The sequence below is a fragment of the Mustela lutreola genome, chromosome 18 (assembly GCF_030435805.1).
Source record: "Mustela lutreola isolate mMusLut2 chromosome 18, mMusLut2.pri, whole genome shotgun sequence".
In the NCBI taxonomy this organism is placed as follows: domain Eukaryota; kingdom Metazoa; phylum Chordata; class Mammalia; order Carnivora; family Mustelidae; genus Mustela; species Mustela lutreola.
This window is the reverse complement of record NC_081307.1, coordinates 27,529,114-27,555,277: the sequence shown is the minus strand read 5'-3', so window position 1 is coordinate 27,555,277 and position 26,164 is coordinate 27,529,114. Positions and strand designations below refer to the sequence as shown.

General features: G+C 48.3%; 1 protein-coding gene across 6 annotated transcripts in view; it reads right to left on the bottom strand.

Annotated features, from left to right (window-relative positions):
* The window catches only part of ACSL1 (acyl-CoA synthetase long chain family member 1), a 69,601-nt gene extending 43,437 nt beyond the window's left edge, over nt 1–26,164 (bottom strand). For 2 of the 6 annotated variants that reach the window (XM_059156406.1, XM_059156405.1), the window contains exon 1: nt 34–260. In XM_059156406.1, coding sequence (XP_059012389.1) covers nt 34–228 — 195 coding nt within the window. In that variant the 5' untranslated portion in view covers nt 229–260. Of the gene's footprint in view, nt 1–33; nt 261–2,162; nt 2,313–5,417; nt 5,568–21,594; nt 21,747–25,789 lie in introns of those variants that run through there. The other 4 variants (XM_059156408.1, XM_059156407.1, XM_059156410.1 and 1 more) reach the window with 4 other exon arrangements.

Genomic DNA, 26,164 nt, shown 5'->3' with positions numbered 1-26,164 from the left:
GCACACAGCAGGCAGGCCAGCCCCTCCACTTACCGGCACTTCCACAGACTGCATGGAGAGGTCGCATGGTGGTTTCAGGGCTTTGGGCCTCGTGGCGTACCAGAAGGTGGTGAGGGCGGCAAAAGCTCCAAAGCCCATGAGTGTGTTGGTCGGCAGCGTGCGAACGTACTGTCGGAAGTCAGCCAGCTCTGGCATTCGAAAATACCGGAACAACTCGTGGGCTTGCATCGTCCCGTGATGGTCGCTCCCTAAGCTGAATTCTGTCAAAAGACAAGAATGTCACATTCCTTCCAGGAAGGCAAGACCTGTGTCCAAAACTCCTAAAGGCCAACCATCCAACTTGATTCCTGATCGGTCAAGGCTCTGAACCCACAGTCTAACGGTCCAGCTCTTTCCTTGGCTGTCAAGTTTCAAGTCTCTAAAAACCCTTTAGAAATTCATTGTATGTTTGTACGTGTAGGGGTGCCTGGGTGGCTCAGTGGGTTAAAGCCTCTGCCTTCGGCTCGGGTCATAGTCTCAGGGTCCTGGGATGGAGCCCCGCATTGGGCTCTCTGCTCAGCGGCGAGCCTGCTTCCTCCTGCCTGCCTCTCTACCTGCTTGTGGTCTCTGTCTGTCAAATAAATAAATCAAAAATCTTTTTAAAAAAATAAAAAATAAAAAGAAGTAGTTCATTATATGTGTATCAGTTTGTGTCAAGCTTCCATTCCCCATGTTAAAAGGTTTCGTTCAGGAAGAATTCTTGCCACAACATGCTCCAGGGGCGTAAGTTACCACCTCCTTCCCTGATACCGTCTCTGTTCCCTTCCACCTGATCAGATATACTCAGCTGTCATTAGCACGGCTAATGAGAAGAAAGGGGAAGAGGCACAAATAAGCCCACACCACCTAACGGCCATCCGCTCCCGCTTCTGCCCACGCATCTCAGAACGAGCTCCCGATGGATACAGCACGCCAACCTAAATTTCAACATGCCTCTTGCCTTCCCCATACTCTGTACCACAAAAGCAGCAACACATATGCCAGAGAACCAGAGTTCACTATTTGGATCGAATAATTTCTTTTATATATATATAATATATATAAAATTTCTTCTATATATAATATAGTATTACATTATATTATAATGCTAAAAGGGTGCACATGAAGTTCAAACCAACCACCAAACATCTAGAGAGAGACTGTAGCGTAGTAGCTGAGAAGTAGTAACGAAGGGTATTTAAGACCCCAGATTCAAGAGCCAAATCCTGTCTTCCCAGCTTATTAGCTAGAGGACTGAGGACACATTACTTCACCTCTCTGAGTCTTGTAGCCCTAAGAATAAATGGAGGCTGAAAACAGTAGTGATCTCATGGGGTTTTTATAAGGACTAAATGCACAGGGCACCAGAAACGACTCAATACGTTCTAGGCACTATCATTATTTCACCTACCAAGACTCTGTGATTGGTCCTGTGTGTAGAACAGGAAGGGACAGAGTTAATTAAAAACAAGGCTAGACCACAAAGAGTTCACCAACAAAATTTTAAGAGGCCAAAAACGCACAGAAGAAAACTAGACAAAAAGCCTCACACTGGATATTACAGACAACTCATACATATACCAGTATAAAAAGTGTGCAGTACAGATAATAAGTAAGAGTAACTCTAAGGAGAAAACTATTGATGAGGAAGTACTCTACAGCATGTGTGGCAGTAAAGCGGAGAACATCGTGGTAAATGCGGACGGACGGCTTTTCTCGAACACCGCCTGCCGATTCACAGAGTACGAACATTTTAGCTATCATTCAGGAGGCATCTGTGAGCCACTTACAGTGTGTTCTTTTAAAGAGCTAGGTCACAAAGCTGAAGATAATTTTCTTTTTTCAAATACAGACATGTTTACGTTTCCAATCTATACTACTGTAATTTTTTTTTTTTTTTTTTTTTTTTTTATGGAGTGGCAGGGGACCCATTGTTTTCACCAGCCACCAGTCCTGTCAGTCTGGTCAGCTTGGGCAGACATGTGCTACAACAGCTCTGTGTAGGTGTACACACACACACACACACACACACACAGAGGAAATTTCCAGGTTTTACATAACAATTGAGAAGGAACAGATAAGCAAGATCTCTTTAGGTCACAATGGTGGAGAGAGAGAGCTCTCAGACTTACAAAACCACTCACCATCTGTGCCACCCGGGGCTGACTGCTAGGTGACAAGCCACCACAGAGCAGAAGAGGTGGCGAGGGCTGGGGGTGGGAGGGGGCTGGAGGAGCTCAGCCGCCGCTTACCCGACCTGCCAAGGTCTCTCAGGACATCAGTCACATGCTGACTCGAGCGCTGCTGCCCACTGGGCTAAAGGTAACTAGCAGACAAAATTCATACTTGACTTCCCAGGAGGAAAGAGGGTGGAGGATGGGCCAATGAGCAGCTGAGAGCAGAGTCACCCCACTGCTCCACCCATGGGCAGGGACGGGCATCAGTGTTACTGCCAGTGCCAGATCTGAAAACAGACACTGTTTTCTTTCTGCTCAGTTTCCCCATGAGAAGAGACAATGGACATATTTAAAAAAAAAAAACAAAACAGCAAAATACACAATCAGATGTTGGGTGGTTATGTCGAACCAACATGAGACAGACCAAGAAAGAAACAGATTGTCTGTAGTACACTCCCGGCAGATTTACTCTAGATGAATGCACAGGAACTGAGTTACTCTGGTTGGTGCCCATCGTGGGGCATCCGGCATATGCCAGGCCCGGTGCCCGCAGTGGGGAGAACCCGGTGCAGGTTCTCCATGGGCTCACCTGCTGGTGGGGAAGGTGCAAAATCAAGCCAGCAATGTCTGCACGGTGTGAGAAGCGCTCCCGTCGGTGGAGCTGGAGACGAGGCAACGTCTCTGTGAGGAAGAGACCGCGAGGATAAGCAGACAAAATCAAGTCTGGCCCCTGTGGTCACGTTGCAAAAACAGCACTGCTACCCTAAGGACGCGAAGCAACCGGATGTGTACAACGTGCAAACGTGCCTTTCTCTGCAATCGTTCTGCCTTCCAGCCGCCTTCACACCACGGCGCCCCAGATCTGAACAGGACTTTCCCACCCACCCCCAACACACCCCTCTGCCCTGGTCTCTTCTCTCCCACAGGTCCCGAAGGTGATTTCCATAAAACCTAGACTGCATGAATTCGCCGGGGCTGTTCAACAGAATCCCATCGCTGTGTGAGGACAAAAAATAATTCCCCCGTGAACAAATGGTTATAAGCTGGTGATTTTTCTTTTCTGTTTTAAGCATCAGCAGTAGCCAAACTGTAAACAGCATTAGACTAAGAAAGAAAAAAAAAAGTCTCTTTCTAGAGATAAGAAATAAATTAAGATACTAAGAAAACTAAGAAAGAAAACTTGAAAAAAACAAAAACTTCAGAAAATTACTGATTTAGGGGCACCTGGGTGACTCAGTGGGTTGGGCCTTTGCCTTCGGCTCAGGTCATAATCTCGGGGTCCTGGGACTGAGCCCCGCATGGGGCTCTCTGCTCAGCGGGGAGCCTTTTCCCTCTCTCTCTCTGCCTACCTCTCTGCCTACTTGTGATGTCTGTCAAAAAATAAAATAAAAATCTTAAAAAAAAAAATAAAGAAAATTACTGATTTAGTAGCACCCCGGCTAGACCATTTAATCAGACCTGAGTGTGTAACTTTAAGGGTTTAAATCCAGCTGCATTCTTATCTTTAACTGGTAATGATGAGGTATAGCAATTTAATTCATGTCTCTCAGAGGAGAGCCAGGCGACAAGCCACAAACCAGCTTCACTGAACCCACTGGCTAACGCTGTATATAGGAAAACTATAGTCTTTCCGGTAAAGAACTAAAGCAAATTCTTCTTTTAAATCCACAGGAAGAACAACTCCTGTAAAGCATTATAAATCTCCCCTCTATGGAACTGCTATGAAGGAAAAAGTACTTGGGGTGTTTAAAAATGAAGGCAGACCCACAACCAAAGAAAACTGGCCACAATAAATAGCCTTTTAATGCTGCAGGTGAATATAAACACCACGCTTTAAGACAGTCCCCCAACAGGTCTTGAGGAAGAAGAATCCAACAAATTATTAAAAACCAGACAGATTTTATTCTTATTCCAATGGTGTTCCAGCTGGAATATTTTTAAAATTCTTTCAAAAGCAAATTTCCACATCATCCTCTCCATACGTTTGCAGGCCTGGCAAATAACAATGTTGCTGTTTGCTAAGAATAATGATTCAATCAGCTTAAAGGCTTAGGCAGTCAGTATTTCTCTGTCAAGAACCCACAAGCCTATTGTCAGCTAGCTTCTCCTTCCCTGCAACGCTCTTGAGGCTCCTTCCTCCTCATACCTACGAAAAGGGGGTTTGCTCACTGGGGTCCTGAAGTCTAAAACCACAGAATGGGGGCACCTGGGTGGCTCAGTCAGTTAAGTGTCTGCCTTAGCTCAGGTCATGATCTCAGGGTCCTGGGATAGAGCCCCGCATCGGGCTCTCTGCTCAGCAGGGAGCCTGCTTCCTCCCTCCCCAACCTCTGCCTGCCTCTCTGCCTATTTGTGATCTCTGTCAAATAAATAAAATCTTAAAAACAAACAAACCACAAAATGGACAGTGAACATAAGAACAGCGGTCAGGGAAGTGTGGTGCACTTCCAGGGCAAAGTACCAGAGGGAAGGGTGCCTGGGCTTCCAGAAACAGATGCACGGGGCCAAGTCACAAAAACTGGATTGCATGACCATCAGAAAACAGAAATCCTGGTACTTATCAACCCAAACTGTGGAGAGCCTTGCTAGTGGCCCAGCAAATGCTGATTTAGTGTTTCAGGAAGTAAAGCTTTCACACTCTGTATCACACTGTCTCGCAATACAAAACGATTATAAGGAAGCTGAGGCTGGAGATTTACGGGGCTTCCCCGAGACACTGACCTAGCTCTCAAGTAGTGCTTTTTCCTGTACGTGAACCATTCCTACCCTCTGCCCCTGGTCCTTAGCACAAGGAACATGCACCTACCCCTCTGCGCGGGGCGGGGGGTGGGGGTTGTGTGCAACTTGCAAGTCTCCTGACACCCACCCCGGCTCAGGAACCATGAGAGCGGCTGCTCTCTAAAGGTCCTTCTGGCACTCACTTTCCACAACAGGAGCAGAGCCTAGCATCTGAACTCCATGTGAATGCCCCATGTCTTACATAACTGCCCGCGCTTGCCCCATCATCCTGCACTCGAACATATGGGCCCAAGGCCACCTGCACACAAAGTCTCACTTCTTACCATTTTGTTTACACCAGGAAAAAGGGGTGTGGGGCAAAGGTGACTCACAAGGGCATCATTCTCTAAGGACACAGGGGCACACACGTGTGCGTACACACACACATGCGCGCGCGCACACACACACACACACACAGCTCCTATGATTGTGTAGATTTATACTTACATCAGCATTTTATTTTCTTCCTATCATTTGCAAACCCAAAAAAAAAGGTAATCTGGACGTGTCTCCCCTTCTAAAGTTCCTCAAGCTTTCATTCAGCTGAATAATCACGGTCTGATGGAATACTTCGCTAGGAATGCAGCCTTCAAGCAAACCCACAGAAATAAACTGCACCCTTGTCCTGGCAGCGGCAGATGAAGAAATCCTGACATCTCTCCTTAAAAGCAACAAGCCAAGCTGGCAAGATGCTGCCATTCCTTGCCCCACCTCCTCCCCTGGTACAATAGGCTATTTACAGAAGCTCAAACTCCCCCTTTGTCCTGCGCTGGCTTGGGCAGAGCTTGACCTCCGGGAGGAACAAGAGGGCGGCAGCCAGACCGTGCGCTGTTCTTTCAATGTGCCACTCCAAAACTGTCGGATTCGTGCTCCTTAACCCTGGCTGGCAAATGACCTAAAGCTAGATTTGCTTAAGCCATCCCCTCTTGAACCAGAAGAGGGACCGGGCTCTCCCTGAAGAGGGTTGTATGGGAGTTCCACAGGGACGCCGGAGTCCACCAGTTTGGGAGGAAAAGCAGAAGTCGCTGTCCAAACCCCATTCTATACAGGAGCTCCTGACCACAGACACTGCCCTGGGACCATCGTCCTGTTCTGAGCCTGAGTAGGGCAAAGACCAACCATCCAGGTAACTTCGGGAACCCACACAACAGCACGCAAGTTGTTCCACAGGGAATTAATTACTCCCTTCTACTGCCTTGGAGCGGTTCTTCCCAACTAAGTATAATAAACCTTAAGCAACACATTTGATTTCCATGAAAGTGAGGCTCTGGATCACCAAGTCAATTTCCAACAAGATTGTAAAAGGAGCAATGAAGCAGAGACACTCTCCCTGCCCATATGCCCAAAGTTAGAAAGAGGACATAAAGCATCTAAAGCATCAAGCTCGACTAATTTATAACCAGTGAGACCAGGGTGATGCCTCACCTGTTCATACTGGCCACCAAGACACAACTTCCAGATGTGCCCCCAAGCAGTGAGATTCCAAATATCATGGGTCCAACTTGAACAGATCAACTTTCAGGGATAGAGGACATGGTCCAAGGTCTACTTATAACAACAGTTTCTGTAAGCTACGTACATACTTAGGCCACATGACAAAAAATTACTTGAGAAGTGTGTGCTTTTTCCTATTTACATTTCACTGGTATTTTATTAGAGTTCTTTGAGCATGCTTCTTCAAACAGGATCTTTAAACGTGCTTCTTCAAATAGGATTTTGTGCGGTTACGTTGGTTGCCACCACTGAACAAATTCTCCCATGTCACAGGAACACACCTGTACAATGTTAGGACAGTTTAAAAAATGTGCCCGATGGGTCCATATTATATAACTCAACCTCATACCTGATTGCTTGTTAAACTGACTTTTAAAAGCTTTTGACAGTAATATCCACTATTTGCCTTTATAAGGTCAAACCTCCAGAAAAAACAACCTAATGAGTATTACATTTCTTTTCCTTAGAAAAAATCTGAAGTCAGTGAGGTAGGCTCTGTGAGGACCCAAGACTGGGACTGGCCGAGGGGGCTTCAGGAAAGGGGCCTTTTCTACCTGATGGGTGTTCAAACTGAGGTGACTGACAGAACCCCCCCCCCCCCACAAATGAGAGCCTGGGTAAGAGAGAGGCACCTTGCAAAATGAGGGAACCTGGGTGACATGAGGACATCAAGACTGACAGAGTTTGGGGGAAATCCTCACCCTCTCTCGGGGCATCTACATTATTTACTCTTCACATGTGGACCGCGTTCGTGAAGTTTGGAAGTAAGAAACGTAACACAAATATACACACAACATTCTGAGAAACAAGGTGGCAGTCAGGGCCAAAGAAATGAGAGAAGAGGTCACACACCCTCAAAGAGGAGCCGTGTGCAGAAGCCACAAAGAGGGCTGGTCCTCAAGGGATCGGTGTGGCCTCTGACCGTCAGCTCTGCTTCAGGGTATGGGGACTAAACAGTACGGTTGGAAGCAACTCCCCAGCTCAGCGCTAGGACTTGAACAGATTAATCTGGAATGAGTGACAGGATGAAACTGGGTTCAGGAGAAGGGAAGGAAGACATTCAGGGAAATCAGTGTGAAATGATTTCTTTGAGAGCCGCTGTGCTAAGCAATCACAAACATGACTAAGCACAATTCTCACAACAGCCCCCACGCAGGGAGATGTTATTAGCTTCAGCTCAAAGATAGGAGGCTGTGCCCGGGGAAAGTCCAATGTCGTGCCCCAGCTCCATGCGAGAACGGAACTAGACACCAGGTCTGAAGGCGAAGCCTGGGGACGCTGAAAGGCACAGGCTGCCACCAAGGCATGCGGTGATTCAAATCTAGACAAAGGTGGGAGGCAATGCGCTGGATGGTAAAAGAACCATGACATGGGGCTTTGAAAAGCGGGGATCTGAACCCCAAAGCTCACCGACAGATGGAGGACCCAAATGTGGAACCTGCAGACAACGGAGTATCGTTCAGCCTTTAGAGCAGAAGAAAATTCCGACACGCACCATAATGTGGATGAACCCTGAAACGACGATATGTGTTCCAGGGACTTTGGATGCGGCGAGTTCGTGGAGACAGAAATAGAGGCTACAGGAGTGGAAGGTGGGAGGGGCAGGCAGTGACTGTGGGTCTGTGTTTGGGATGATGAAAAATTCTGGAACTCCACAGCACTAATGGTTACACAATACTGAGAAAGTGCTTAATGACAATGAACTGTATGCTCCAAAGTGGGTTAAAGGGTAAATTTTACATTATGCCTATTTAACAGTAAGAGGCTTTTAATGACTTAAAAAAAAAAACAAACAAACATATTTTGGTATGTGGATATAAAGGGGAAAAAGGAGGAACTGGAGGGCTAGGTTTTCGAGCCCGGAGAATGAACCATAGAATGTGGAAGAAAAAAATGGGGAGGGGGGAGGTTGGAAGGTGGTTTGTGGGCTCCCAGCCAGCTTCCCAAGGTCCTGAAAGCTGCCCTCCACGTGTGAGGAGAAGGGTCCACCTTCTCCCCGTGCGTCTCTGGGCGAGCTCCCCTCCTGGCGCCTCATCTCAGCAGGGCTAGGAAGCAAGTGTCCCAGTCTCCACTCCTCCACGGAGCTCCTGACCTTCCCTGGAAGGCACCAGAAGGTCTTCCCTATGCCTCCACGCCCACTCTGTATCCCCTCCCTTTGCTGTCTCCTTCACCTACAGCCCTTTCCCTGGCACTGTTTTCAGATGTCCAGCCCACCCAAACAGGCCATTTTCTCTCATCAGTTCGTAAGTACATGACCTCCTCGGTCAGAAGCAGTCAGCGCCCCCCCTAAATCCTTGGAGGATGCTCCCCGCAGCCCATGGGTGACCCTTCACGCCTCCTACTTCGCACTTGTGGGGAGCGTCTGCATCTCTCTCTCGGGCCGAGGGTCTCTTCCCATCTGTCTTTATGTGCCCCGATGCCTTGTCCAGGACAGGTGCTTTATTGACCGTCACTTAGTTGTGAATGACCCTCTGGGATTCTGACCAGTTCTCTGCTATGGGCCCTGGGGAGGGTGTATTTATAGAACAATGATTCTCCAAAGGGAAAGGAGGTATTCCAAGTATTTCTAAACTTCAGCATTCTCCCTCTAAACCCCACATCGTGGCGGCGGCGGCAGCTGCTGGGAGCCCGCGTGCAAGAAGGAAGCAAGCACCCCCACCTAGTGATGCGGGGGGGTGGGGGGGAGAAAAGATGGGAGACCACTGAATTAAAGCGATTTTAAAAAAATACTCTCCTGCCCATCTTCCCATGATGTTCTCCAATGCCCAGTCTGTTGCACTTCTGTATAATGTCGCCTCAAGTTCATCCAAGGACAAGGGTCCTCTCCTCTCCTTAGCAGACATGTAGACATATATTCAGACAGGAGACTGTGGATCGCTTTTTGAAAGACCAGGGTTGCCCATAAGGAAGGGAAGAGAGCAGACAAATACCTTTCTTAAGTAGAACTGCAAATGTCAGAAGAAGCGCTTGAGTCCTGACACCAGGCTGGCACCCAGCTTCTGGAGGCGAGTCTTCTAGGGCAGAGAAGAGAAGCCTCGAAACCAGAGAAACCTCCCAGGAGCCGCTGGGAGCAGCGGCGGGACTGCAGGGAGGTGAGCCCGTGGCACCGCCCACGGCCGCGGGTGGGCGGCCATCTGAGAAAGGAATGCCACGCGCAGGACCTGCCCAGCATTCTCTGGAAGGCAGAGGAAAGAAAGCCGAAGAGTGCTCCTTCCATCACCCTTCAACATAGATGCGAAGATCTGTCACGGACAGCCACTTGGGAGAATGGTGACTGCAGTCTGCGCACAAGCGAAGACTTCCAGGTGACATGAGGTGGCTTGGATTTAAGAGGAGACGTTTCCATTAAAAAAAAAAAAAAAAAAAAAAAAAAAAATTCCTAAGGGAAGCAAGGTTTTTCCACTGGTCTTCAAACATTGATTTAATTTTGTTAAGTGAGTCCTCAGAAGCCAAGCCAAGGCAGGGCCATTTCCCGCTGCGAGGTGGAGAAAGGGGCAGGGTGGGCGGAACGGGCCTCGGTCAGTCAGTCGCCTCACTTGAGCTGGTGGACATAAGACCCGCTGGCTAGGCCGACCCAACCCTTCCGTGGGAACAGAGACAGAAGGGGCTTCGGTAGGTCCGGCTTCCCACTCACCCACTGGATCCAACAAGGCACGTGACCTCAGCTGACATTTGGCACAGGAGCCCAAATTATGTCTGGAGGACCACATGTTATGAACATGACACCACGGTCTGGGGGACAGGGCAACACCAGGAGAGCCTATTCTGACAAGAGCTAGGGAAGGAAATACAATTCAGAACGGACTCTCCACCTTCCAGGCCTGCGATGAACCACAGAACAAGCTCTGGGACAGGAGGCTTCACCCCCTGGGAGGGAAAGACCTTACTAGGAAAGAGGACAAATGTCTTTTGATGTTAGCCATGGCTGGACCCCATGAGGCAGGAACTCTACTTAGGGCTCCAGGATGGGAAGGGGGGCCCATTAGTTTGAGAAACTGCACACAGAGAAGGTACCTAAGTCCCGGGTTCCCCTCAGATGTTGTGTCCAGGAAAACAGGAGTCTCAGAGGCAAAAACCTCATTGCTCTAGGGACTGGCTGTGCCCACTGAGCTGCTGCCTGTGTGGGCCTCAGAGGGGATCCAGAAAGGGGGGGAACAGAGGAAATCTGTGCGTCCTTCTGTCACCAACACCAGGGAGCTTCTCCAGGGCGATGCTACAGAGAGCAGAAGGTGGCCACACAGCCTTGTCTTGAGTCAGGGACTTGGTAACAGATTCCACCCCCACCCAGAAACTCCAGATGACAGCATGACACGGAAAGATGACAAGCAACATTACATTAAAAACTGTCACTTCTATGCTACACCACATAGGTATTTGTTTTGTGATTTTATTAGTCTATGTACTTTGCTGTGTTATTACTTTTTTTTTTTTTATTTCTCAAGATGAAGAAGATATCACTAGGTGAAGTCAGTTCATTTCTTCTCACACATACATATTTCCCACCTCTCCAGAAAATGGCCTAGGGCCTTCTAGAAGAGTGACAGATGGGGCAGAAGCCCCATCACTGTCCACCTGGTGTAGGACACTGGTGCAGCCAGTGACCAGCTATGTGGCAACTTCCACCTGAGGGTCTCTCTGAGAAAGGTCCCACTGCGAATGAACAAAATCGCAGGGAAAAAAAACCACTCTCCCTCCTCCCTGGCCGACAGAAGGCCAACAGCATGAGGACGCAGTGCTCGTGGGCTTCCTCTGCCTTTGAAGAGTTTAGGGTATCGGTGAAAACAAACACTCCTGCAGGAAAGATTTAATCCAACTATCCAGACAGAAAGTGAAGAAGTGAGTGGTGGAGGGCTTCGGGAGGGAGAAAGCACTACAGATGGGCTGGTGTGGAGGCAGGGCCTTCCAGAAGGCGGAGGGGAGCAGGCAGAGACCAGTGGGGGGGAGGCAACAGCCCGAGAGCCAGCCCAGGCTGGCACGTGGGGGGCAGGGGCGGCTGGCTGGTCAGGAACCGCAGTGCCACAAACCAGGGTCACTGTCACGCCACCAGTTCGCGCTGAGCCCTGGCTGGCTGCAGAAGCTCGTCCCCCTGCAGTGGGGCGTCGTCTGCCAAGCATCCCGTGTCCCCACCAGGGTGAGGCCTGATGCGGGTGACAGAGAAAAAGGAGGCCCAGTCCTTGCTGCTCACAGAGGTCACGACAATCAAATAGCAATGACCTGGCTAAGAAGGCTGAAGGGACACAACGTTGGGTCGAGTTACTTACACCTCTGAAAATAGACCGTGGCTGCAGGGGGGCGGATAAACTAGACGAGCGGCTTAGCCGGGCGGGTAAGTGGGAGACAGAACACGGGCGGACCTCCACCCACACAGAGGAAGGCCAGCCACCCAGGGACAGGGACGCTTTCGAGTGTCTGCGGATTTCAGCACAGAAATTAATTGTTTAATTGTCTGTGTCCCTAAACAGCAGCGATGAAGGGAACCTCTCATTATTCTTACCCGGTGGGCTTCCTCAAGGTCAAACAGAGCCTTGGAAGAGCGTGGGACCCCCGATGCGACCTCTCCGTGTGGTCAGCTCTGGGGGAGACCTCGGTGGTGGTGGAGGAAGTGACACATGAGACGCACACAGGGTTGAAGGATTAAGCTCATTGTATGTGGAGGGAAGGGTGGGGGCCTGGTGACAACCAGGGACAAGGGCTAGAATAACAGCCAGAGTTCAGGTAACTACCAGAGGAGGTGGCAGGCGGCAGGTAAGCTGCAAACAACACACACCCAACAGCTGAAAAATGACACCATGTTCCAAAGGGAAGGAAGAAGAAGAGATGGCCTCCGCCGGCTATTACCTACTTGCAACAAGTGACACGAATTCGGGGTCTCTATTTTCCCCTTGTGGTTTTTTTTTTTAAATTTTATTAGGAAAATGCCCACATGGATTCAAAGGTAATTAGAATAGTTTAAGAAGGCACAATGTGCCCCTAATCCCAGCTTGAGCTTTATTCAGGACCAACGTTTTGTGACTATTGTCTCATTTTACACCCATTGAAACAAAAAGCTTTCAAAACAAAAAGATTTCAAAGAAATGCCACACCTCCTCTCATTCAGGTGACACTTCGAGAGGAGGTCCGTCCAGCATGATGCTCGGGGGAGCTCTGTGCACGGATCTGCTGGGAGTCAGGCTGGCTGACCCATCCCTGAGTCCTGCCGTCTGACTACAGGTTTCAACAAAGAAAGCCAACATAAATATTGACTTAAGTGCCATATGCAGCATGATTTTTAATTGTCACCCAAGGGAAGGTCCGTATGTTCAATTGAGAATATTTCCTGTGTATGCACTCTATATCAAACATTGCTCTAGCCTCAGGGGAGGGACACAGCATAAAATAAAAAATAAAACCTTAGTCCTAGGGATGCCTGGGTGGCTCAGTCGGTTAAGCATCTGCCTCTGGGACCTGGGATCAAGTCCAATATCAGGCTCCCTGCTCAGTGGGGAGCCTGCTTCTTCCTCTCCCTCTGCCCCTCCCCCTCCTTATGCGCTCTCTCTCTCTCTCTCTCAAAGAAATAAATAAAATATTTAAGAAATAAAAAAATAAAATAAAATCTTTTTCCTAATGAGGCTTCTACATTGTTAAGCTTTGGTCCAAAGTCAAAATATACTCTGGGTTTAACATGACTCTTCTGACATAAGAGGCCAAATTAACATGAGTCACAACCTAGTTTTGCAAAGCAGTTTTGATTCCCCCTTAACTGACAAACTGAGTTCTCTCTCTCTATTTTTTAATGGCATTTATAGGTATCCTGCCATGCTGATGTACAAAGAAGGAGTTATTTTCTGGTTCTCTCAACTTTTTAAAATGCATCCAGAATAATAAAGAAATGGGTACATAATATGGAAATGCAGCCATCTATGAACTCTAGACATCTGCAAATATTTTCTGAACACTGCAATATATATATATATATATATGAATTTAACCTAAAAAGTAAATAGCTGCAGAAGTTCTAATGCCTCCACTCTGCACCCTGGGTGGTCTTCCCACTTCGGGGCACGGGGCACGTGTGCTCCGTTTTGGAAACTACCACTGAGCAGTACCCGCAAATTCTGCGAGCACCTGCCTGACCGGAGTCTCTGTCAGCTCTTGAGTATGGGAGACCAACAAACAAAAGTGCTAACTGGAGCCCCCTGAAAAGTGTGCCACAGCTAGGGGGCAGCGTTACCAGTTGGGGACAAAGCCTACACACAGACGTCCCACTGAAGAGGGAGACAAAGACACTCAACATTGCCCATGAGGGCAAGAAGTGTTCTGGAGAGGACAGGCTTTGCCAGGGATGTCGCCGGGGCAAGCGTGAGGGCCCAAATGGACTGGGCCAGCTAGTCTGGAGGAAGGAGAACCAGTGCCCCAGAGCCACAGGGGATCCACGGCGCTTATCTCTGAACCCTATCAGGAAAACACAGGCTGGCTCTGCCTTCCAAGTCGAGCCTGTGTCTGGGCCCGCAGCCACACCTCTCTGGACCACGGTTCTGGCCTCTGGGAGGTGGCTGGTTGGACTGCTTGACAGGCATGTTCCCTGCCAGCTCCCCATTCTGGGGTACCTCAGAAGCCTGCGTGACGCACAATGTGGGTAATTGTCCCTAGAGAAGGAACAAACAGCTATTTGACCATTTTACTAGTGGCACGGAGACAAGGTATGGTTTTAAGTAGAACTACCAGGTAAATGAAGACTAGGGTACAGTTATGTAAGATTATCTAGAACCTGACACTGATCTGCCTTCTTCCCACTACAAAGCCTATAGCCACCTGCTGTTTGAAAATCTCCGGAAGTACCCTACAAACGATACCTCAGATATACCTCTAGACATTAAGTTCAACCCAATGAAAGTTCAGGCTTTGGTCTAGTGATTTTTGATGCCTTGATCTTACCTACAAGATCTAAGCTTTGCCCAGAACCATAATACACAAACCTGGGGCATCTAAAAGTATATTCTTGTCAGCCAGTGACTCCCTTCTATACCTCACCATCGGAACGTCTCCTGGTCTCAACCAACCATCAGGCGGTATTAAGTGCTTACTCGCAGTAAGGTCCCATGTCAAATGCTGCTGAAAACTCACAGATGACAATGACTAGGTCTGTTAAATGCCCAGAGCCTAGAACGGAGCTGCGGAGCCTATGTGAGGGAATAAGATATGTTCACGTGAAAGACAAATGAAGGACGGAGGGAGTTATTCCAAACCAGGAATAACCAGTACAGCCAGGCATCAACCAACTGGGAGCAAAGTAAGCCACTGGCCCACAACAGGCTCAGGAGATCCCCGGATGAACCAGGCTGGAAGTCTTCCAAATCAGAATTAGGGGTGGGGGCCCTTAGGGTGGCAGCTATTTCTACCCAGTATGGGAGTGTTTCCACATCTGAACCATCATCGTGGCTGCGGGCACACCGCCGCTCGCTGAATGTCAGCCCGGGGTTCCAGTGAGTGATGGGGATTCTCTAAGGAGCAAGGCTCTGAAGAAGGGGGGTACGATAAGGCCTCGCAGACAGGTCATGCTAAATGCACAGGGTCCCTGCGGTCCTTCCAGGACATAGGAAAGCCAGTCAGGCAGAGGAGAGAGCTCACGGAAATGTTCTTGGGAGGCAGAGATCTTGATGCAACACTATGCTTCCAGAGTCTGCCTTTCCAGAAGTCCCAGGATGTGGTAGCTGGGGAGATATAAGGTAAACTGCAAGCTGGAAGCAAACTCTAGAAGCTCATGAGAGCCAGGCTGAAGATGTGGGGCTTTCTAAAGGGAGTCCTGGAAGCCTTCTGGGCAGAAGGGAGGGATTCACTCAGAGTTCTGCATTAGGAAAAGTAATCACCCTCCCTCTCCCTCTCTCTCTCTTTTTTTTTAAGATTTTATTTGTTTATTTGACACAGAGAGATCACAAGTAGGCAGAGAGGCAGGCAAAGAGAGAGTGGGGGAAAGCAGGCTCCCCGCTGAGCAGAGAGCCCGATGTGGGGCTCGATCCCAGGGCCCTGGGATCATGACCTGAGCTGAAGGCAGAGGCTTAACCCACTGAGCCACCCAGGTGCCCCTCTCTCTCTCTCTCTCTCTTTTTTTTTTAAACGAAGGGTCTCTGCTGTCTAAACCAGAGGTGATGGGGCTATGGATTGGGCGGTGATGCCCAGGAGGAAATGGAAGAATGGCTATGTGTTGTGCAACCCTGTACAGAGAGTAAATTAAGAAAAGCAAATTGCAGGGCACAAATCAGAGAGTACATCGAGATCTGGTCATTCCCCGAACAGGCCCAGGAACAAACTCCCCTGTGTGTCATGGCCAGAGGGGAACACAGGTTGTGTAACCTGGGCTCAGTCACCCATCTCCCAAACAACAGGTTTGCCAAGAGAGCAAATTAGTCTATTTCAGTGTGGTGGGGGCCTGGGGTTGCTGGGAAGTCCCTCAGACCAGGGTGACTGAGGAAGCGAAGTGCCTGAGCTGGGGTCCCTACCCTGGCCCCCTTCGACCATGCAGCCCTGCTTTTATTTGCTATCTTGGGGTTCTGCCTAAAACTGTACTAGAAAAAAGGCAGCCCTCCCCACTAGAGGACACCACTGTGCCTTCAAACCCTGAAAATGCACAATTCTGTTCTCTTGTCTAAAACATGCTGAGAAAGTCTGTTTCTGGTAAAAAGTGCCCTAAGATATGCAGCGGAAAGCAAATCTATGTGCCACGGCGAGGCTGAGCACTTCCTTAAGCAGGTGAGGCTTGAGCAGCTCTGCTAAGCCTGGGTCCCTGGCCTCAGCCATGCAGCTCTTCCTTCCACACACCTGATGCAGTAAGCATGCGCCTCGACGGTTCACCAGTCTTAGGAGACCAACTTCCAGGGCAGGGCAGGCACAGCCTTTTACTCTTTAATTCTCTAGAAAGTCAAGCTGCTTAGCCAGTGATCCTGCTACTCACTAAACTGAGCTGAACCCAAATTTGTTGTCCTTTTCGGCACTCTGGTGGTCCGAGACCGAGTGTAAAAATGAGACAGGGAACTAGCAAGGGGCAGTGACATGGAGACTGTTCTCAGTCTCACCACCAGCTGGGTAACCTGGAACTTTCCAGACACTCCCTGGACCAAGAACGTTTCAAGGTCTTCAGAGGCAGAGGAGCCAATTAATTAGGAGCTCTGACCCTGAAGCCTGACTATGCGTGCAGGTTCAAATCCCACTGTGGGCGACTTAATGCCTGCACCTGTTTCTATATCCTTTGTAAAACAGGGATAATAGCAGGACTTACTTTGCAGGGCTGTTGGGAGGCTTAACTGAGTCAACACGTGAGAAGCACTGAGCACAGGGCCTGGCGCGGTTGGCTGTTATCACCACCTCTCCCGTCCCGAGCCTGAGCCTGCCCTTGCCCGGGTTGGGACCACAAGGTTAGTCATCTGACACTGCCCTGCTTTGTAGGGGACAGCTGAGCCTTGAGGCAGAAACTAGTCTCTGTAGCAACTTTCTTTTTATTCTAGTTGTTAAAAGAATAAACGGTATTTGAGGTATTTGGGCCTTAGCTCTACAGACATTTCTCTCTTAACAAACCTGAGGGGGAAAGTACCCATTTCTCTTGCAGCCAAAACTGTGCATACGGACAGATAATACATTTATCAGAAGGCCTTCCAGAATGAGGAAATGGTATAAACAGCAATCCACATTTCCTCCTCTGATGCCCTAATTTTTTCCATTTCTCTTTCCAGACCATGAAATCCTTATTTCGACAGCTTCTGACTAGAACATATGAACCCCAAAGTCCATTAAAACCATTCATGAACAAAAATAATTCTCAAATCACTGTCCATTCCAACAGTTTTAGAGCAGAACATGCCCTAATTTCTTAAAAAGATACATTTAAATATATGAGAAGCTTGGCAAACTGTCCTAAAATAGTTATTCTTAAATATTCAACAATAGGGGCCCCTGGGTGGCTCAGGCAGTTCAGCATCCGACTCTTGATTTTAGCTCAGGTCACGATCTCGATCTCGAAGCCCTGGGATCAAGTCCCATGTTGGGTTTGGTACTCAGCAGGGAGTCTGATTGAGGATTCTCTCCCTCCCCCTCTGCCCTTTCTGCCCCACCCCCACACACATGGTGCCCTCTCTCTCTCTCTCTCTCTAAAATAAGTAAATATTTTTAAAAAATATATACAACGATAGGAAAAGGGTAAATGAATTGGGACATATCCCATATACCACATTATGCAGTTATCCTCAAAAGTCATTTTTTGAGGAGCAGGTAACAACATGGAAAAATGTTCACAATATAACTTACGTGATTAAAATTAAGTTATCAAAATTTTTATATTTGGGGAGCCTCGGTGACTCAGTCATTAAGTGTCTGCCTATGGCTCAGGCCATGATCCCAGAGTCCTGGGATTGAGCCCTGCATCGGGCTCCCAACTCAGCAGGGAGCCTGCTTCCTCCTCTCTCTCACTCCCCCTCCTTGTGTTCCCTCTCTCTCTGTCAAGTAAATAAATAAAATCTTGAAAAAATTTTTTTATCTTCAATTAAAACTATATGCTCAAAGTAAAAAAGGCAATTGTTTAGAAAAACACAAAAAGGAAATGCACAAAAATGTGAACAGCATTTATTCTCTTGAAGACGGTTTTTTAAGAGCTCCCAAATTTCCTATAAGCATAGATTCCTGTTATAATATAAAAAACATATAATATATATTCCTATTTTAATATAATTCTATAACAAAAGCATACATTCCTATTATAAATACTTTCATATTTATATACTATATACACTTTTTTAAATTATAATTTTATATTTTATATTCATACACACACAAACATACACATACATATATAGGTTTTCTAAGGCAAATCATTTTGACTTAGGTATTAATTTTCAAGTTTTCATGTAAAACTTGAAGACTGGCAACTAACTCATGAAGAGAATTTGGCCAGGTACCCACACAGAGCCACCAGTTTTGAAATCTTAGATTTTGCAAACAAGACATTTGCCTCTAGCCACAGGCATTCTCCCAAGCAGGCAGCACAGGGCAACAAAGCGCTCACCTCCACCTCAGCTTTTGTCCAAAGAATGTGCCCTCTGTCCAAGCCAGCCACGTTTCAAGCAAGGCTCGTTCCATATTTCATGGTCCCCTCTTGATTCCAAAAGGTTACAACTCAGTCAAGAACTTCTGAATGTGAGGATATAAAAAAGGCAGGAACAGTAACCTAACACAGACTACACAATAGTTTTCTCTCATCCTTGCCGTCTGGGCAATTTTTTCACAATTCTGTATCACCTTGGGCTTCCACAAACTAGAAATTCCTAGGCGCTGTCTGTCATTCCCCATTTTAGTTAAGGAACTGGAGATAAAATGATCATTTCTGAGTTGCAGCCAGAAACACTGGTAAAACTGCTTCTATTCTAGTTCTTAAGCTTTACAAACTTGGGTTTCTTTAAAAGCTCTCAGAGAGGGGCACCTGGGTGGCTCAGTCAGTTAAGCGTCTGCGTCAGGCTCAGGTCATGATCCCAGGGTCCTGGAATCCAGCCCCAGATCCCTAGGTCCCCAGGTGTCCAGGTGTGGGCTCCCTGCATAGTGGGGAGTCCACCTCTTCCCTGTCTCTCTCCCTACTCATGCTCACTCGCTCTCTCTCTTTCAAATAAATAAATAAAATCTCAAAAAAAAAAAAAAAACAATTTTTTAAAATAAATTTAAAAAAAAAAAAAAAAAAAAAAGCTCTCAGAGCCCCTTTAAGTACGACAGTGTTTAAAACTAAACCCAACCCCTGGCAGCTTCAGATCAGCTCCGTTCAGAGATGCAACCTCTAGGCATGAATGTCAAAGAAAAGTGTCCCTAAGATATTTGTCTGCTCAAGCTGGTGTGACAACCTACACTAAAAACCTCTGGCTCCTTCAGTCTACCTCTGACTGAGCTGCCCGTGAGAGAGCAAGGCTTGAAGACCACGGTTTCAAGTTAGGCTGTAAGATACCAACAGCTTGGAGCTGCCTTAAAGGAAGTTCTTCTGTATTTTTGAACACAAGAGTCTAACCCACTGCATCATCCAAACAAGACTGTTCATAAAACATTGTTAATGGATCCTAACTCAACAGATTTTGTATATAAGAGAAAGTAAGTGCCAAAGAATAATGGACAGATGCTTTATGGGGAAAGTTTGCGCAATAAATTCAGCAGCTGACCTTAAAAATTATATATGCATCTCAGGTTCTTGAGTGTCAACATCTAGAAATTACTAGTATTTCGTAGTCTTGGTCTTTCCACAAAAGTGAAACTTAGAGAGAGAGGAGAAATCCCCAGCTGTAAGGACAAACCAGTCTGATCTTTCCCTGGCCCCTCCTCTGAACAGGTCCATTTTCCACAAAACGGCTACCTCAAAAACAAAAGATGTGGTAAAGCCTGGACAGGAGGCATGACAATGTGGCATGCGAGGAAACTTTGAGTTCTTTCAAGCTCCATTCAGAAGAGAGAGAGCCATGACAACTCTGCCTCTCTGATACAAACAGAAACCAGTCCCTACCTGCATTTGTCCCAAGTAGCTCTCTCTCTCAAATGTCCCAAATCAAAAAGCCCAGAGATCTCTTTCTAGTCAGGCTGCCAGCAATAATAATAAAATTACTGCCAAAATATGCATGACATAGACAGGAAGGAAATAGGTCAAAATGCTTATAATTGCGAGGGAAGGGTGATTTAAAAAAAAAAAAAAAGCTTCTCTGTTTACAGTAAATGCAAAAAACAGAGGTGTATAATATATGGCCTATGATAGGTCTACATCATTTAAGTGAGGAAGGTAAGTATGAAGTTTGCTTTTAAGGACTGTCTTTTTCAAGTCATAGAATCTTAGCTCCTGAAAGGCTTCAAGCCTAATGCGGTCCTTTCACAAATAAGGAGTCAAGTTTCAGACTGGAAGGGATTCTCCCACTTGAGTGAGGACTAGAAAGAAAGCCTCCAAAGACCGGCTCCACCATGTTGGCAAGCAAGATTTCCTCTAATAAAGTTCGACCTCCTCGACCCCACTCATCCGCCAATCTAAGCTGCCGTCTCCACTTGAAAAGTGCGGAATCAACCAGAAATTTTGTTTGTGTTAAGCAAATAACTGCTTACATTGAGGTAACCACAGGGGATATTTGTGTCAGAAATTGTGAGATTTCACGTTTTTCTCATGCTAAGCAATGACAAAAATAGATAGATAGATAGATAGATAGATAAATAAAAGGAAGGGTATTGACAGTCGGGGGCACTTCGGATACTCCTGCACCAAGAAGATGCTTAAAAGTGTTAACTTCAAAAGACAAAGAACACTTTTATCAAGGTTTTAATTAAGCTCCATAACCTTGAAGGTAGGCGGATCGGGGAAGGGGTCTGAGATTTAACACACACACTGATCAGTGTCTGTCTCTAGGTCTGAGTCCACGTGTCCATTCAAGCCGTTTCCCACCACTCTCTGTTCACGCCGCAAGGAGATAAGGCATCATTTCTGCTTCCTAATTTCAAAACACAGGCTTCGTACATGAGTGACTCCAGCACCGCTGTGTGCAGCGGCTATGGGCACTCTGGAGACACCGCGAGAATTTCTACACTTGGCAACCGGCTTTTGGATGCTGCCTTTGACCTTTCCGCAAGCGCCCCGCGCAGGGGCCACTGTCACGCCGCGGCAGCAGGACCGTCCGGCTCCGTGCTTCCAGGCGCGGTCCGAGAGCGCCTCAAAAACCCTGCCACGGGGCCAGGAAGGACGCCCGTGGCCGAGAGACCACCGGTCCCAGCCCCGCGGGATCATCCCTGGCATGTGAAGCTCGGGGTCCGCCTTCCGGGCCGGGCCGGTCCCCGCCGCCACATAAACGAGAGGCCGATCCCGCGGCGCGCGTCCCCCGGACCCCGCCGCGCACCAGCCCCGCTCCCGCGCAGCCCGGGCATCCCCGGCTCAGGCACAGGAAGCGGCCCGAAGGCCTCTGCCACCGCGGAAAGAGGAGCCGAGGGCAGAGGCCGGAAAAGCAGAACGGCCCTGGGAGCCGAGGGGAGGCTCACGCGTCTCCGCGGCGGCCGCCGCCTCCCGGGCTTGGGCCGGCGGGGCAGCCTGAGCCCCCGCGCCTCCACCGAGACCACCGGCGCCGCAGCCGGAAAGGACGCGGCTCCCCTCGGCAAGAGCACTCACCTCCTCGGCTGGCCGGCCGCTGCGCCGCCAGCTGTCAGCACAGCCCACTGCCTGCTCAGCGCCCGCTCGGATGCTATTTAAGGGCGCCGCCGTAGAGCCGCGGCTCCCTGGCTGCGCCCCAGCCTCCTCCGCCGCGGAGCCAAGCCGCTCGCCGGTGCGCCAGCCGCGCCCGCCCCGCTCCGCTCCGCCCCGCCCCGCCCCGCCCCGCCCCCGTCCACAAGCCCCGCCTCCGCCAGCAAGCCCCGCCCCCGACGTGCGCCTGCCTGCCTCCCGGGGGGAGGAACCCAAACCTGGCTGCGTGCCGGCGGGTGCAGGGAGGCAACGAGCCAACTCAGCAGGAGTCGCTTCGCCTGCCTTCCATTTCATAGCGAACCTGTGGAAGGGCGAAGGGTGTATCATAGAGCCTCAGCCTAGAAGCCCGGCCACCTCTGGGGTCCCGTTGCTGCGGGGACCGGAACACGCCCTTTTGCGTGCTCCACTCCCAGTTGCCTGCCTTGCTGACTTTTGGCAACCCGGGTTTCTCTGCAGGCAGAGACCCGGGGCGGGGTGGGGAGCTTCCCTGGCCTATTTTCTTTTTTGACACTCACTTGCGGAGCCCTTTTTACCCGATTTCACCACGGTCCCCACATGGGGTTTTGCCACAGTCCCTGGCAAGGAAGACTCGTCTGGAATTCTGCAATGTCTTGATCGTGAAGCAACTCCGGACCTATCATACTGGTGTAGTTACAGCAGAATGCAGATCCAGCGTTACTCAAGGACAATATCCACCTGCCAAGTTCTTGAGGCCTCTATCTCCAATTCAGCCCTGGCTGGGGTTTTGAGGGGTTCTGCATCTGTGCAATGCCCATTTGACATGAACTTCTTCAGGTCCTATAACAAATGTTATTTTTCCTCCCAGCACCTGAGGTCTGCCAATGTCCTTAACCTCTAATAACGGTGGTTCAGGTTACAGGGGTGCTTGCGCCTGGTATTGGGAGGAGAGCTGCTATCTAGTACTTCTTTAAATTTGCAGCATGAAAAACATCATTGTGATGATAAACCCCTCTGGAAACAACAGCCACAGTGTACTGAAACAGTTCACACACGTTATCTCCTTGAATCTTCATCATAACCCTATGAGGTGGATGCTGACATGATTCTCCTTTCACAGATGAGGGAGAAACTGAGGCACAAAGGTTGAATGCTACTGCAGACAAAACCGCACTTGGAACTCACGCAGTCTGCTTCCAGAGCACGCCATAATAACCACTGGACTGCACTTTGTCCTTAAGTTTTTGCGAGCCGTGCTCACCGGAGGTGGTCTCAAGCATATCAAGTTGACTCAAGCAAGTCATATCCCGGGGACTTTCCTCCCAAAGTGTGCCAGGCACTATAAGACAGTGATGGCGAGGGCAACCCATGCTCCAGTGGCCTCTGCAGCAGCACAGGACTCCACAGACTCTCTGTCTAAGATGAAAAACGGGCTCCACTTTCCTTTCTGTTGGTTTTCACTTGGCTAATCCTTGGTTTGTCTGCTCAGATCTCTTCTTCCTCACCTGTGATTTCATCACTCGTAGCCTCTTCTTTTTTCTCTTGCTTCTCCAACCAGTCCTTCAGCCCCTCCTTATGCACTTCAAAGTTCTCTGCTGTAGTGGTTTGTACAGGGCTGCCATTACAAGTATCACAAACCAGGGAGCTTACACAACATAAATGTATTGTCTCAGAGTCCTAGAGGCTGGAATTTCAAAATGAAGGTGTGGGCTAGGGTTGGTTCCTTCTGAGGGCAGCAAGGGAAGAATCTGCTTCAGGCATCTCTCTTTGGCTTGGAGAAAGCTGTCTTTTCCCTCGGTCTCCTCACCCGGTTTTTCCACTGTGTGCGTTGTGACCACATGTCTCCTTATGAGGACATCAGTCATATTGGATCAGGGTTCACCGTAAGGGCATTAATTTGAGGACCTCTGTGGAGGCCCTATCTACTTGGGAGTTAAGACTTCAACAAATAAATCTGGGGAGAGGAAGAGATGCAATTCAACCCACAACGTGTGACAGCTGTCACGGACTATCTTCCCCGTCGCTTCCCCCTCCAAGACCCTTTTTTCCTCGTCGGTTGGCTCTTCCTTGGTTTCTAGCTCTAATGCAGGTAACTGACCCCTGAGAATGAGAAAGGCACACAATCAGGAATTACATCTCAATTCCTACTCTCTCTGGTAAAGCTGCTGTATGATATAGGGAAGGAAGCAAGTTCAGGTTTCTCCTCTGGAAAAAAAGGTTACTAGACTAAATAATTCCTCAGGTCTCTTTCATAGCTAACACTTAAAAACAAAACAAAACAAAACAAAAAAATTATCTCAAAAAAAGTTTCACAACGTATAGGGTTTCACAACATATAGGGTTGTTCCATGACCATGAAATAAAGACTTTGAAGGCACGCAGAACTGCACAGTGGTTAAAAACATTGGCTAAGCCCCCTCTCTTCCTCTGTAAGACAGGAATAATGGCACCCACCTTAGGAGGGTGTCAGCCCATCGCCTTAGTTTTCTCATTAAATGAACGTTCCAGGCTCCACGGTGGGGGGTTCCATTTTGTGACTTGGAAAGATATAGGAACACAGACTTAAGTCCCTTTTCCATCTTCTTTTTTTCCCCAAACATTTCTGTAGCCACCCGAACAAAAGGCAATTAACTGAGTGTTGCAATGGAGCAAATCTAATGGAAATTTAAGTCTCTGATCAGTTGTTCTCAGTCCCATATTGGCTTGATTAAAATGCTATGGCTAACTCTGGCTAGATCCAGATCTATCGAACACCAGTTGATCCATTTTCTGGAGAAGCTAAACAGAATCAAGGTCCTTTTGGAGACAAACTGAGGGACAGGTTGACAATGATCTTGTCTCAAAAGCTCCCACTTGTGATTGCCAGCAGCAGAATTGTCACTATTATTGATCTTCTGTATCTACCGATTTTGAGCACAGTCATCTGCAGGATAACCACATCCATTAATAGTGGCCGATGTGCTTTTTAATTCCAGGATGGCTAAAGAAAGGGTTGGCATCAGTGGCTGGTGCTTCTCTCTCAGTCTCTTTTGAGGCTACATTTGCACTAGGCATATATCCCTCTCCCCTGTGAAACTGTTAGTGTCTAGAAAGCGGGACTGTATGCCATTAATCTCAGATTTGCTGGGCTTCCAGCAATAGGAAGAAAGGATGTTTCCACCAAACTGACACTGTTCTATAACTACTGGTGATTATCACATAGTCTCCAGTGGCCCTCATTGAAGCCATAGTCTTCCCTTCTCCCACGCCCCTTTTATTGCTGCCATGCACTTGATCCTCTGACTTCATTAACTTTATGAGGAGAGTTAGTCTACAGCTCTCTAGCCAGTAACCTCCATGGGTGTACCCCTCTTCCCACTGGGAGGTTCCCAGAGGTTCTCCGAGGCTCTTGTCCTGCTGGGTGGAAATACCTGCCGATTAAGAGCAAAGCCTTAGAGTCAGACTGCTTGGATTCAAATTCCGCAATTCACTGGTCCCAGACCTTGGGCAAAAAACCCTCTAATCCCTAGTTTGTTTTATTTTTTTTTTTAAGATTTTTATTTATTTATTAAAGAGAGAGAGAGAGCATGAGCAGGGGGAAGGGTTGAGGGAAGATGGGGGAAGCAGACTCCCCCACCAAGCAAGAAGCCTGACACCCATCTCCATGTGGGGCTCCATGGCAGGACCCAGAGATCATGACCTGAGCTGAAGGCAGACACTTAAGCAACTGAACCACCCAGGCACCGCTAATCCCTAGCTTTCTTATCTGCCAAGTGAGTATGATATCCTAGGGCAGCCAATCTAAATCACAATCCGTTGTAAAGTGCACCATTATTGTATGTATCTCTGAGAAAGAAAAAAAATGTTCCACATTATATTTGCAACATCACAGTTGACAGATGAACCCTATATTGCTTGGCTTTTACTGCATAACAAATCACCTTAAACTTTAGCGGCTAAATGTGTCGGTCTTTGGCTCGGTCATTATCCCAGGGTCCTGGAATCAAGTGCCTGCATCCGGCTCCGTGCTCAGTGGGGTTTCTGCTTCTCCCTGACTTCCCCCCATGTTCACTGCTTCTGCTGTCCTCTCACTCTCTCTTTCTTTCACAAATAAATAAATAAATAAATTTTTAAAAAAGAAAAAAAAAACTTAGTGGCTTAAAATAACAACCATTTATTAGCTCACAGTTCTGTGGCTGGGTCCATGGGCTGGGTTCAACCAGGTAGTTTCTCTGCTGGTCTCTCCTGAGCTCGCTCTCTCTCTCTTGCCGCCAGTCAGCCAGTAGATAGATGAGCTGGATGGTTCGAGAATGGCCTCAGTCACTTGGTCGTCAGGCTGTTTGCTGGGGTCCCTTAGTTCTCTTCCAGGTGCCCACTCCAGGGAGCTAGTTCATGTGTGCTAAAATGGTGGGCTCAGGGCTCCAAGCTCAGCAAAGGGGACAAGCCCTGATGTGCAACTGCTTTTCAGATGCCATGTCTGCCGCCATTCCAAGAAAGCCACATGACCAAGTCAAGTATCCATGTGGGAAAGGATTACCCAAGGACATCAATTCAGAGGGGA